This window comes from Zingiber officinale, chromosome 4B (assembly GCF_018446385.1).
Source record: "Zingiber officinale cultivar Zhangliang chromosome 4B, Zo_v1.1, whole genome shotgun sequence".
Classification (NCBI taxonomy): domain Eukaryota; kingdom Viridiplantae; phylum Streptophyta; class Magnoliopsida; order Zingiberales; family Zingiberaceae; genus Zingiber; species Zingiber officinale.
Window position 1 is genome coordinate 119,990,283 of NC_055993.1, and position 13,456 is coordinate 120,003,738.

Below are 13,456 nucleotides of genomic sequence, written 5' to 3' on the forward strand. Positions count from 1 at the left end.
ATCAAGACACAGTCGGGGAAGCCGGTCTTATCCCGGTAAGAACCCTCCTACACTTAAGTGAAAGAGAGAATTAACATACCTCCTCCCTAGATCATCTATAGCCAGTGCAGCCTAGCCATTTTTAGGTAATACCCTTATAACTCCGAATACAATTCTCAGCGCTGTAGGACTCCGAACTATTCCTAAGTACCTTATCTTCGGGAATCCTTGTTCTTACAAGGCCCATATACCAAGTCCAATCTTCCTTCGCATTATAGGCTTAATTCGGACTGCCCATCATAAATTATTACGTAGTATCGTTATCAAATAAACTTGAAAATTACAAAGTTTGAATGATTGGGTAGGGATCCTTAGTCCAGGATTTTTGGATCAGTCTTAGTCCCCTATTTATTTATTGGCTGAATGAACTGGATTCCAACTGTTTAATAGGTGGTGTCCAGTCCATTCAGCCAATGAATGGACAGGACCTCTTCTGGTCCAGAAAATTCTGGACCAGAGGATCTGACCTCTGGTTTAGGACCCTAAGAAATATGAGTAGAGATCTCCTGGACAACTTTTTTGTGGTCCAGGGGATGTGTCACTCGCATTTACGATCGGATCATAGTCGCGATCCGATCGTAAATGATTGTGATCCCTTTCTGGGTTTATCGTCCCCACCAGGTTATAGTTTTTGTTCTGTGCGGAGGGTCGAAGGTTGCCCGAAGCCCTTCAGGGGTGGATAAGTGGTCAGGTTACTAGGCGCTGAGCCAGGGGCGGATCCAGAGATAATTTTTAACGAGGGCTAACAAAATTTATTTTACAACAATAAATATATTTAATAATAAAAAATTTAATTGGACATCATAAAAGGATAAAAATACTAAATTAATAAATTACAAAATTACTATTAAACTATTGCTTATTAAAGTATTGGTTAACACTTGGTGACATATTAGGTGGTCATCGGATACAAAAATTGAGGTAATTGCATCTTGATTTTTCATCTTTTGAAAACACTGTAATATTTCAATTGTTGAAAAAATATCCTTTTTAATGAATACGACTAGACTGTCATTCATTCACTCATCTTCCATTCTGTTACGGGAAGAGAAGAGAGGCGAAAAATGGAAACGAATCCAACTAACTAGTTTTATTTTGTTTTCTAATAGGTAGGGAAATAAGGAGCACAAAGAATATATTATAATACCACCGTCTTAGGTCAGTAAGATGTCCTATGTGATCCGAACTCGGGACTGAATGAGTTGTTGCACACTCAAGTACTGATCATTTGATAAATTTGATGCTATGCTAAATTTGATAAACAAATATTAATTATGTTAATTTAATAAACCCTAAACTAAATAGATGCTATATAAAAGCCTAACGTGTAACTTGATGAGTTGAAACTAGTCTAGATGTGTGACACATTGTGATTTAATGACAACTAGATGAACATTTGACACATTGTGTGTGGAATTTATAATTTCCTTAACGAGGAATTAGGGGTAACGTAAGTTTTAATTCTAATGCACCGCCACTAACCAAACGAACTCGATGGGGGTGGAAGCTGCTTTTCCTTTTCCTTAATTTGCTGTTTTCTAATGTCTCGCCGCTACTCTTCTCTTTCGAATCCTACTTCGACGCCTGCGACCTCTGATCCCTTCTAGATCTGCCCAGATCGACTCACCGTCCTCATCAACAGCTACTCTGAAGCCCGTCTTCCTCTCCTCAACACTCTCACAGCCTACTACGTCGCCACCTGCGAATCGATGTCGGCCTCATCCTTTGGGGCGACCCCTTCACACCCGCTGCCACCCTGACATCCCTCTCCTCTCAAGGCGGTGGATCCGCCTTCGTCTAACTCCGATAGATCTTAGCGAGGGCTTCAGCCCACTCCAGCCCTCGCCTAGATCCGCCCTTGCGCTGAGCGAGAGTGTCCTCCGGGCGGCATCCGGCTGCCAGCTCCGAACAAAAACTATAACCTAATGGGGACGATGAACCCAGGAAGGAATCGCAACCATTTACGATCGGATCACGATCGTGATCAAATCATAAATACGAGTGGCACATTTACAGACCACGAAAAATGATCCAGGAAACCCTGCTTTAAGAAATATGATTAGTGAGCCAAGCAAACCCAGCCACATAATTATTTATCTAACGGGCCTTTTAATCAGGGAATTGGGCTGTTTTAAGTAGGAAATTGGGCCACGTAAGTGCTAATAGAACATTAGGACGTGACTCTCAAAAGCGATCAGACGATATCTGAACCGTTCATATTGCCGGTTCCGGATAACTCAAGCCGCCTTGTGACCGGGTCAAATGTATACGATCGACGTCTAGATTCGCAACAGACGGTCCCCAAATCCCACGTGGACGGTGGATTCAAGACTTCGAACTAGTCCGCATGCTACCACGATGCGAGCGAGAAGACGCCTATAAATACGTCAACGTCCTTTCTGTATTAGGTCTCTTACGAACTCGCTCTTTTCTCTCAGGAGAAAGGGAAGGCGAAACCCTAGCGAAAGAGGCCGCCGGGAACTACTGTATACTAAGCCCCTCCGCTCCCTTCTCCGATCCGTCCTCGTCTCTTTATCTTGCTCTTGGATCGGTCGGATTCGGCGTCCGGTTCATCCTTCTGCGGTGGTTCTTAGGCAGCAGAATGGTGTCTGACGCGAGCAAGAAGAAGGCGGCGGCCAAGAAGGCTGCAGCGGCGGCGAAGAGGGGAGGGAAGTCTGCGGCGGCCTCATCGAAGGTGTCCGAGGTGGCCAACGGGGTTTCGAAGGTCGCCGATGGAGTTGGGGCGCTCCAGATCTCGGATCGCACGTGTACTGGAGTGCTTGCTTCGCATCCCCAATCCAGAGATATCCATGTAAGTTATTTTCTTCCTCGTTCCCTTTTGTTTATATTTGTTAAGATTAGGTTTAGTCGAAGGCGATAAAAAAATGTTAGCTTTGAAGATTGAACTGGTAAATCAATTATAGGGTTCGTTCGTTCGTTTGATTTCGTAGTGACGTTGGATCGGTTAGGCGGATTGATTTCTCATATGAGTTATTCGGCGCAATTGCTTTGGCAATGCGAGTTATTTGAGAGTTTCAAGCCATTTTTTTTTGTTAACACAACGTCGATCAGTAAATTTGTTGCTCAAGGATTCTGTTTCCCTGTATGACAAATATTAGATTATCTTTATGCATCCTCTGTATTGACGAAGCATTTTTTTTTTTTGTGAATTTAGAGGGTTTTGTATTCGGTCTACATGATTTTGATACTTGTAGTTTCATTTCCTCTGAGTTGCAGTATATGTTTACACGACAATGAGCATACATTTGAATTTCAATCTGAACAAAAATTGATTTGAAAAGGAATATGATGGGTTTCAGTTTCTGCTTTGTACTCGCCACAACTATTCACGGGCTTAGGGACATAGGAAATTACTTTTAAAATGCAAATTGCTTTTAGGATCAAAGGGGGATCATTCTTTATTTAATATGTTGATTTTTCAGACTATCAACTATGTCCAGATGATTTCTGGGTTTCTTTTCTGAAGTTTCTTCAGAAAATGCTAAAGTGCATATCTTAAAGAACATATTTCATTTTACATTTGATTGGTTAGAATCAGAAGTGTCCGTAGTAGTCCTCTAAAGGATATATCCTTTTGTTTTCATTTGTGTTCCTTTTTCATGATTATTTCTTCCAAGAAAAGATGGCTTTTGCTTAAAGCTTCAAGGTATCTGTTTTTTCATGATTATTTCTTCTTATACGTTAGTTGTTTTATGACTCACCTAGATGTAAACGGGAATTATGACCCCAGAAACTGACCGATCCAATATCTAGGGACTGATAAACACGATAACATTTTTTTTTTCCAGTTGTAAATCTTTTTGTACAACGTATTAGATTTCTTTTTCATTCATACCGAGTAATATTATTCTGACAACATTTTTATGGTTCACTCCAGATTGAATCCTTGTCATTAACTTTTCATGGGCATGATCTGATTGTAGATTCTGAGTTGGAACTCAACTATGGAAGGTATTGTTGAGCAATATTTTATTTTGTGATTGGCAATTCAATTTTTAATATTTTATTTTCTCTTTTATCTAATGTGTTGCATCTATAGGCGCTATGGTTTGCTAGGACTGAATGGTTGTGGGAAGTCGACTCTTCTTGCATCTATTGGATGCAGGGAGCTCCCTATTCCTGAGCATATGGATATATACCACCTTTCGAGGGAAATTGAAGCTTCAGACATGTCCTCATTGGAGGCTGTGATTTGCTGTGATGAAGAAAGATTGAGGTTGGAGAAAGAAGTTGAAATACTGGCTGCTGAGGTTTGTTGTGGAACAACTATCGTGTCACACTTAGCACTGCCATAATAAGTTTATTCTAAATTTTACATGACTGCTGAGGCTGAGGGTGATTTCCTGCAGGACGGCGGTGGAGGAGAAGCTTTGGATCTCATCTATGAGCGATTGGAAGCTCTTGATGCATCAACTGCTGAGAAGCGTGCTGCTGAGATTCTGTATGGTCTTGGATTTAATAAACAAATGCAAGCAAAGAAAACCCGAGATTTCTCTGGTGGCTGGCGCATGCGGATTGCATTAGCTAGGGCACTCTTTATGAATCCAACAATACTTTTGCTTGACGAACCGACAAATCATCTTGGTAAAGTATTAACATCATATTCTTTTGCATCATAGACATAACTGTTATTCATGGTTTCAATCCAAATATTTTCAAACATGGATGAGCTGCTGTGAAGTTCTGAATCTCTATATCTTGATTTTAAATTTAAACCAACTTTCATAAATACATGTAATATAGAAATTTTGCCCCCCCCCCCTTTCGAGGCGGTGCGATGGTTGAGACATGGGGTGTTGCCGCATGAGGTCTTAGGGTCGAAACTCGGTACCTCCAAGCATGCCATCCCCCATGTCTTGGCCACTTGCACTGATAACTAGTAGTCACCCGTGATTTACCTCCTCCGTATTGGCCTAGGGACGGATTGGCGGGGGTGTTGGGGGTGAGCAAATCACCCTCTTGCCACATGTAATATATAAGTTTTAGTTAGCGCGTTAATTATACTGATGAAATTATGATGAAGAAAATAGTTTTTTTAACAAACTTGAATGAGGACTGCTTTATTTGAAACTGTCAAATATAATTCTCATTTCTTACCTATTTATTTTGGCTTTTTTTTCAACCACAATTTATATATGTTTTCCTCATTCTTGTTTTCCTCTGCAGACCTGGAAGCATGCGTTTGGTTAGAAGAGACTTTAAAGAAGTTTGATCGAATCCTCGTTGTGGTGTCGCATTCTCAGGATTTTCTCAATGGAGTCTGCACCAACATCATACACATGCAAAGCAAGAAGCTTAAGCTGTACTCCGGTAACTACGATCAGTATGTCCAAACTCGCTCCGAGCTGGAAGAAAATCAGATGAAGCAGTACAAATGGGAGCAGGATCAGATTTCATCGATGAAAGAGTACATTGCTCGCTTTGGACATGGTTCCGCGAAATTGGCTCGCCAAGCTCAGAGCAAGGAGAAAACCCTAGCTAAGATGGAGCGCGGTGGACTTATGGAGAAAGTGGTGAAGGACAAAGTGTTAGTCTTTCGCTTCACAGATGTCGGCAAACTCCCCCCACCTGTCCTACAGTTTGTCGGCGTGACTTTCGGCTACACTCCAGATACCCCCCTCATCTACAAGAACCTTGATTTTGGGGTGGATCTAGATTCAAGAATTGCTCTGGTAGGGCCTAATGGTGCTGGCAAGAGCACATTGCTGAAGTTAATGACTGGGGATATCGCTCCTACAGATGGAATGGTGCGACGGCACAATCATCTCAGGATCGCGCAGTTTCATCAGCATCTGGCTGAAAAACTGGATCTAGATATGCCGGCACTCCAATACATGATGAAGGAGTACCCAGGCAATGAGGAAGAGCGGATGAGGGCCGCCATAGGTAAGTTTGGACTGTCAGGGAAAGCACAGGTGATGCCCATGAAAAACTTGTCGGACGGTCAGAGGAGCAGGGTGATCTTTGCCTGGCTGGCCTGGAGGCTACCTCATCTGCTGCTCCTTGATGAACCCACAAACCACCTGGATATCGAGACTATCGATTCGCTAGCGGAGGCTCTGAATGAGTGGGACGGGGGTCTGGTTCTGGTGAGTCACGATTTCAGATTGATCAACCAGGTGGCCAAGGAGATCTGGGTCTGCGAGAATCAAGCTGCCACCAGGTGGGAGGGCGACATCATGGAATTCAAGCAGCACTTGAAGAGCAAGACCGAGTTCAACTGATACAGCAAGGGAAAAAAAACACAGTATTATCTTAATTAATGTTTTATTCAGAGATTATCCTACGATTATCGTCATTAATATTCACTGTCATGTATAACTCGAGGCTGCGTAGCATTAAATTAGCCATTCCCTTATATATTTAAACTAGCCTGGACGTTATGTTGTATTCTTGCCGAACCAAACAAGAATATTAAGTTATTATATTTTTCCAATTGAATAATAATTCCAAATCCTGTGTGTAGTTGAAACATGAACATGGAGTTAAACATGAACGAGATTGAATAGAACTAGGACTCTTAGTTGATTCAGTTGGTTTGCCTAATTTGTCTAGTTGTCTCAACCTATTTCAATTGTCTAATCGATGCACTAAGAAGGTTCAACAACTTGAATTGGGTGGGCAAGAGGGGTGTCGTTTTGGGTCTAAGAAGGTTCAACAACTTGAATTGGGTGGGCTAGAGGGGTGTCATTTTGGGTCCGGATGAGTTTTTTTTTTCTTAAAATATAACTTGAAATCATTAAATTTGAATAATGTGATTAAAAATAATTTTATTATTATTTTTTAATAATTTTTTTATTTTAATACTCTATTATTATTATTATTATTATTATTATATTGATAAATATGACATATCTTAATTATCAAAATAAAATTTAATGTAAATCTTAAAAATCTATTAAACTCTAAATTCGGATCAATCTGAGTCAATATAAATCTGATTCAAAAATCTCTAATCCAAATTTAAAAAGTTCTTAATTTGAATCGGATATTTTTTGAATCAATTCGGATCGAATTGAAAGGTCAGATTTATTTTTAACACGCCTCTGGTTAGATAATGCACCCATGATTGCTTAACATATCTGTTGAATGAAATGCTATTCTCTTACGGAATAGATTTTATAATTATGCAAATGTATTTATCATCTTAAAGAAATAGTTTGGTGCATGAAAATACTATCAATACATGATTTCATTGAAGGGTTGGATCGTATCAAGTCCATTATTGTAAGAGGCACAACTCAAACTCATGGTTAAGTAGATTTTACAATTATATTAGTGAGATCAATAGGAAATGTATTTATCATCTATTACTATAATATTCTTATAAATTATATATAAGAATAAAAAGATTTATTTATTCCATTTCATAAGCCAAAATGTGGAATACATATTGTTAGTTCATTTTATATCAATTGTATTTATTAGAATGATGATTAAAGAATCATTAATTTTTTAAGAATTGGTATTCTATAATTATTTTTTGACAAGATATAGAAATGACTATTCTATGGAAATTTATTGAAAATAAAATAACTATTCTTATTTTAAAAAATATGCTTTTTTCGCTACAAGATTTTAGGGGAGCAAAACAATAAATTTAAACCAAAAATTATATCACGAGCTCCTTAGAATCATAAGAAGAGTATTTAATTTTATTAAAAAACATCTAGTGTTAGAAAAGTGAATGAAAAAATAAAAAGGAAGGAACTTTGTTAGTGTATGAGTTTAGTCCATATTAAAAATTTAAAGGTACTATAGTTGGTTTTTCTTATTGCACATTGATCTTGTGTTGAGACTATTGAAGACAACTTGCCAATGAGCTCACAAGTATATTAACCATACCCTCAGATTCTAAAGATGAAAAAAATAACCTAGAGGGTTAGAAGGGCGCTAGGGATTCTTGCACTTCATATATCTTTTTAATGGTCTCCCATCTTCCCTTATTTAATAACATTGTATTAATTGCAACCACCTTTACACTTCATATATCTTTTTAAGTGGTCTCCCATCTGCCTTTATTTAATAACATTGTATTAATTGCAATTAGAAGCTATCTTTATTTTATCTTCTTTACATTCAATGAAATTGTATTAAATATAGGCGGAGTATTTTACTTTGTAATTACTTTACATGATGAGGCCCTCTAGGACTGCTCAGGAGGCTTTGTCTCGATCGATAGAGTTGCTCTTGCTTAGGCCAGGGAATTGGGTCAGCATAAGGTCCATTTGGGCAGGGAGCTATGTCCAGGGGAAGTGGAGAATTGAGCCTCGTAGATCCAACAAGCTCTGGGGTTGACTAGCTCGAACCTGGAGTCTGATCAGCCAAAGAGCATTGGACATCTTGAGGACTTAGCCTCTTGAACACTAGGTATCTGCTCGGCCAGGGAGTCCGATTGGCATAAAGTATGCTCGGACAGGGAGTTATACCTAGGGGAAGTGGGGAATTGGACCCCATAGATCTGACCGGCTCTAGGGCCGACCTGCTCGGACCTAGAGTTTGATCGGCCAAAGAGCATTGGAGATCTTGAGGATTTGGCCTCTTAAAGACTAGGTATCTGCCCGACCAAGGAGTTCGGTTGGCAAAATGTCTGCTCAGACAGGGAGCCTGATCTTATCGACCTAGGATTTCATTGGGCTGGTGGGACCCGATATCTGATAGGAATAAATGTCTGATTTGCTGGACTACTCAACCACACCATGTGATCGTGTTGGCCCTAATTGTGATCCTCCTTGTCTTTAGCCTCTACCTAAGCTGGTCATCTTGACTTGACCTCAATTTTGGGGGCCCTACCTTATTCACCGTATCATACATGCATTGATGATGTGAATAAATATATGAGGAGAGACTCTTTCTCACGTGTGAGTGTACAAGGGTATACAAATCCAGGGTCCGGATTGCATTGCACCAAATTGACTCGTGTGTGAGCATGACTTACACGCGTTGAATACCAGACTAGTTGGGGCAAAATTACCCAAGTTAATGAACCAATATTTTACCACCTGAATATTTTGCTTATTGTTCAAATGCAACTGATGCATTAATCGATGATTAATGAAGAATCTGTAACCTTCAACCGTTTAAGCTGGACAGATTAATAGACAGTAAAAGACTTTAATTCAGCTATTGAATACTACAAGGATCTAAATTCCTAGATAAGGAGGTTGTGATCAAGAGTAAGAGACACAAAGCTAATAGCAAAGACTTTCTTCAACCTTCGTTTCCGTAAACGAGCATTTTCGCTCGATTATTTGATCATGATAGCAATCAGGTACTTTCTCATTTCGCAATGAACAACCAGTGTTTAGTTGTATATGTGGTTCTGTCGTTGTATCTTGGAAAATAGACGTCCATCATAACTTTAAAGCACAGCTGAAAGAGGATGAATCTGTTTTAAAGAAACTGCTTGTCTTCTTTTCTCCACTTAGGACTCTCAAGTTGGGAGCTTCCGTTAGAACTCTCAAGTCGGGAGCCTCCAGTTTGGACTGGACTCTCTAGTCGGGATTCTCAAGTCGGGAACCTATACTCAGAAGTCTGTACTCGGGAGTGTGAGATCCTCGAACCTCTGGATTTGCTCCTCGGTATTTGACATAGTCAATTTTAGTTGATTGTCGGGACTTCTAGGAGATTGTTGTTGGGAGGAAGCAAACTGAGTTGTCGTCGAGGCTAGTGTTCGACACTATCTCCGTAAAATGATATTGCTCCGCTACAGTGCTCACGAGTAGCAGCAATTCGTTTCCAAGATACAACGACGACATTTCAAAATAGTAGCACTTCAAATTTCGAGATCAACAAACCTTCTTGTAAGCTTTTTGGACTCTTCTTATGCAAGAGATGGAAGAATGGTTTGAATGCAAATACTTTTCGAATGAATAATTTCCAAGAAGGAGAGGGATCTATTTATATTGGGTGAAGAGGTAAGTAATCCTTAGTTTGGACTGATTTGGACCGTTTATTTTGAAAGGGTATAACCCTTTAAAGGTCTTTTGATCTCAACCATCAGATCTGAAGAGATATATCTCTTCAGATGTTTTTTAATCTCAACCATAAGATTTGAAGATATATAACTCTTCAGATTCTGATATGATCTCGTCCCTTGATCGGAAGAGTTATAACTCTTTCAGATCTCATCTTGATCTCAGCTGTCAGATTGCAACATTTAATCCGACGCTTCAGATCAAGTATTCCCCTTCAACGCCAAATTAGAATCCGACGCTCTAGATCGCATCTACCTGCAATCTATATTCATCTTTGATCCTACGGTCACCATCTGCTCGCCCAATCCAGTCATTGCTCTCTACACAGTCATGTGCCACATAGGCACTATCTCGTCACCTGACATGCCACGTGGAGCATAAATTAAAGCTCCTCAATGCTCATCGCGGTGCAAAGTGCAAAGTGCGCTAACAAAATGTCCATTGCGTGCGGACTTGCCCAAGGGTAGAGAGCACCTATGCTTTTGTATTTACAATATTAACAAAGCAACACATATAAGGAAACACTGACTCTCGCCGGTTAACGATGTGGAACTAAAACCCCATCTTTTTCCTTAATGTTAATTTCACCACATCTTTGAACAATTAATTTCTCATTCACCCGTAATCGATTTTGAGCAAATTAATAGTTCAGATTTATCTCAAAACTCGTAATCAGTTTTGAGCAAATTAATAATCCAGATTTATCTACGTGAAACATAGATTTCGATTTTGAAGTCAAACTTGACTTTCAACGATCGATGACACTAAGATTTTGGTTTGCAAAATCGTATCCAATATGGAGTCTATACTCGGAGTTTGTACTTGGATTCTGGACTTGGGAGCCTGTACTATGGTTCCGACCAACTTAGCTATCCCAAACAATTCTTTTTTTCCTATTTAGTAACTTAAAATTAGCTAAGATTAATTCAACAGATAAATTTGATTTAATTTATAATTTCAATTCAGAGTAGTAGATCGTCCAACATATAGCTCTGTCATAAACTTCACGGTCAAAAAATCTCATATAATTTTTAGAGATTCCAATTTAACTCTTTGCTGACCTTTTTCATCTTATCTTAACTCAGCATATTTTAACCCGAAAATAATTTCACTTAACACAGACCATATGTAAAAAAAAAAGAGAGTAAATTTAGCAAAAACAAAATATAAGATATTTTTTTAGTTAAACAAAAATTTTGATGTCTGACTATCTTTTGTTATGTCAAAATAGGTGAGCAATTTATCAATAACAAAAACGACCAAATTGAAATGGGATAAATTGATTTTTTTTTTTTTTACAAATCAAACCGAACGAATTTGGCACGAATCGATAAAAAATCATTTAGTTCAATCAGTTATCGAATTAATTGATCTTTTTTAGCAGTTAATTGCTGTTAGACCTTAGTCAATTGTTATTGGATAGTCGAATTAGGAATTCAAATATTAGAAACTTTTCTTTAAATACCGATACATAACCTCAGTTGATTAGTAGTTGTCGATTCAGTTTAATCAATTTTTGAAATTTCAAAATCAAGACCAAACCGAATAGCTAAAGCAACATATTTTTCTTAAACTAAATTTTTGAATAAATTGAACTTCTCAATTTAGTGTATGATCATGTCTGAAAATTACGGAGATGACGCACTAGCAGGTGGCTCTGACGTTAACTTAGAGAAGACTTCACTAGGGAGAGGTGATGACACCTAGCGCTCCTTTCGACTCCTTTCTGTACACACTCAAAAGACTCAACAGAACTTTAGGAGAAAAATCAGGGAAAGGGTCCCTACATAAGCCCTTAGATGCTCAAGTTAGTAGATAACCTAGCGTAAAGTGGAAAACAACTACAGTAAAATTGAGTGAGTGTAGTAAAGAGTAATGTTGTGCAGTAGTCTGTAAAAAACATACCTCCTTAGCGGAGAGAACCCCCTCTTTATATTACCTCCGCAATAATGATAGAAGTTGTATAATCACCTTCGTAAGAAAGTTCTATCGAATGCATTGTTATAGCCAAAGAATATTCTCTGGCAAATAGATATCATTCTAACAATCTATTGCGATTCCCTAACAATGTCGTCTCCTGAAATATAGCCTAGCCAGATACTTGGACGAATGAGGTATCCCGATCATCTATATGTTCGACTGGATTTGTAATGAGAATTACCTTATGGTCGGAGTTGAAATCATATAAGTCCAACCGACCATAAGTCCGGTCGGCAATATGCTCGTAGGTTCATGCTGAGATCTGATAAGTAATGAGAAACCAAGTCTTGCAGATCCGGTCAACTCTAGGACAGTCAGGTCATATGATGGGAGACTGACTATTGGATAATAAGGCGCTTGAACTCATAAGTACGACCGACCTAGTGACGGTCTGATTTATACTGAAGGTTGTACTGTACTGTAGGATTGAATCTAAATGGAAAGTAATATTGCGGAAGTGAGGAATTGAACCCCATATGCTCAATCCACTCTTGAGCCGTTTTGGTTTAGTCTCTATGTCTTGGCATTGAACGAAGAGACAGGTCTATTAAGTTAGTCCGGTTTCAGAGACGTTTAGCCATATATTGAGAACGAACACTAAAATTAGATATGCTTGGCCGGCCTTTGGGCCGACAAGATATATAACAGAGTTATGTTGTGTAAGTCATAATTTCGATCAACCTTTGTGCCAACCGACCACTGTCTTTATATCGAAGGCCTTGGCGCCAAGTGAGGAGCTAAGCCCTAATGAGGGTGGCATCTTGATTGTCGTCTCATTTTGATTTGACTGTCAGATCATTTTAACTTTGACTTTCATGTCACCTTTGCATCCACTCGTAACCTCCTGTATCAGCATCATTTAATTCAATTTAATCAATCTTTAACTCACCTCTGAAGTAATCATTCAGTTCAAATCATGTCTAACACTTTTTTTAATTTCAGAAAAAGTATTTAGGTTATATCTAAATAGTATTTTGGTTTAAATGAGCTCTGCCTTGATCCAGCTTTTCTAAAACTCGCATTATCAACTGGTTTAAATGACTTGTGCTGCCATTGTTAGTAAATATCAAAATCTTAACTAAATTCATACAATACATGTCTAAAGAACTCTCCATAACTTGGCTCGATTCGAACCCACATAAACATTGTGTTTTTGACTTGTTACATCTGCATTCTATGTAGCTCGTATTTGCGTATATACTTAATCTGGAAGTCGTCGTTACCAACACTTACTAATGTTGAAGCCTCTTTACTCCAGAATGCTTCACCCCAAGTTGGTGCACAGGCTAGTTCTCCGATGCATGCCTCCTAGATTTCATCGTCATGACTATAGTGATCAGAGTGACGATCGATATGCTTGTTGATTGATGCAGCTACATAAATAGGAAAGATATAAGTGAACCTCGACTTATCTTCGTAGAAGGTTAGGATGAGATAGA

General features: G+C 38.8%; 1 protein-coding gene across 1 annotated transcript; it reads left to right on the forward strand.

The window, feature by feature from the left end:
* Positions 1-2,447: 2,447 nt before the first annotated feature.
* LOC121976273 (ABC transporter F family member 1-like) lies at positions 2,448-6,496 on the forward strand. Its single transcript, XM_042528370.1, has 5 exons — positions 2,448-2,851; positions 3,938-4,011; positions 4,100-4,310; positions 4,410-4,644; positions 5,227-6,496. The coding sequence occupies exons 1-5, from the start codon at positions 2,642-2,644 to the stop codon at positions 6,282-6,284; spliced, it is 1,788 nt and encodes a 595-aa protein (XP_042384304.1). The 5' UTR covers positions 2,448-2,641; the 3' UTR covers positions 6,285-6,496.
* Positions 6,497-13,456: the final 6,960 nt, after the last annotated feature.

Coding starts and splice junctions, on each gene's coding strand:
- LOC121976273 (XM_042528370.1), top strand. CDS start 2,642: ATGGTGTCTGACGCGAGCAAGAAGAAGGCGGCGGCCAAGAAGGCTGCA. Junction 4,012..4,099: donor TTGGAACTCAACTATGGAAG/GTATTGTTGAGC, acceptor TTGCATCTATAG/GCGCTATGGTTTGCTAGGAC. Junction 4,645..5,226: donor CGAACCGACAAATCATCTTG/GTAAAGTATTAA, acceptor TTTCCTCTGCAG/ACCTGGAAGCATGCGTTTGG.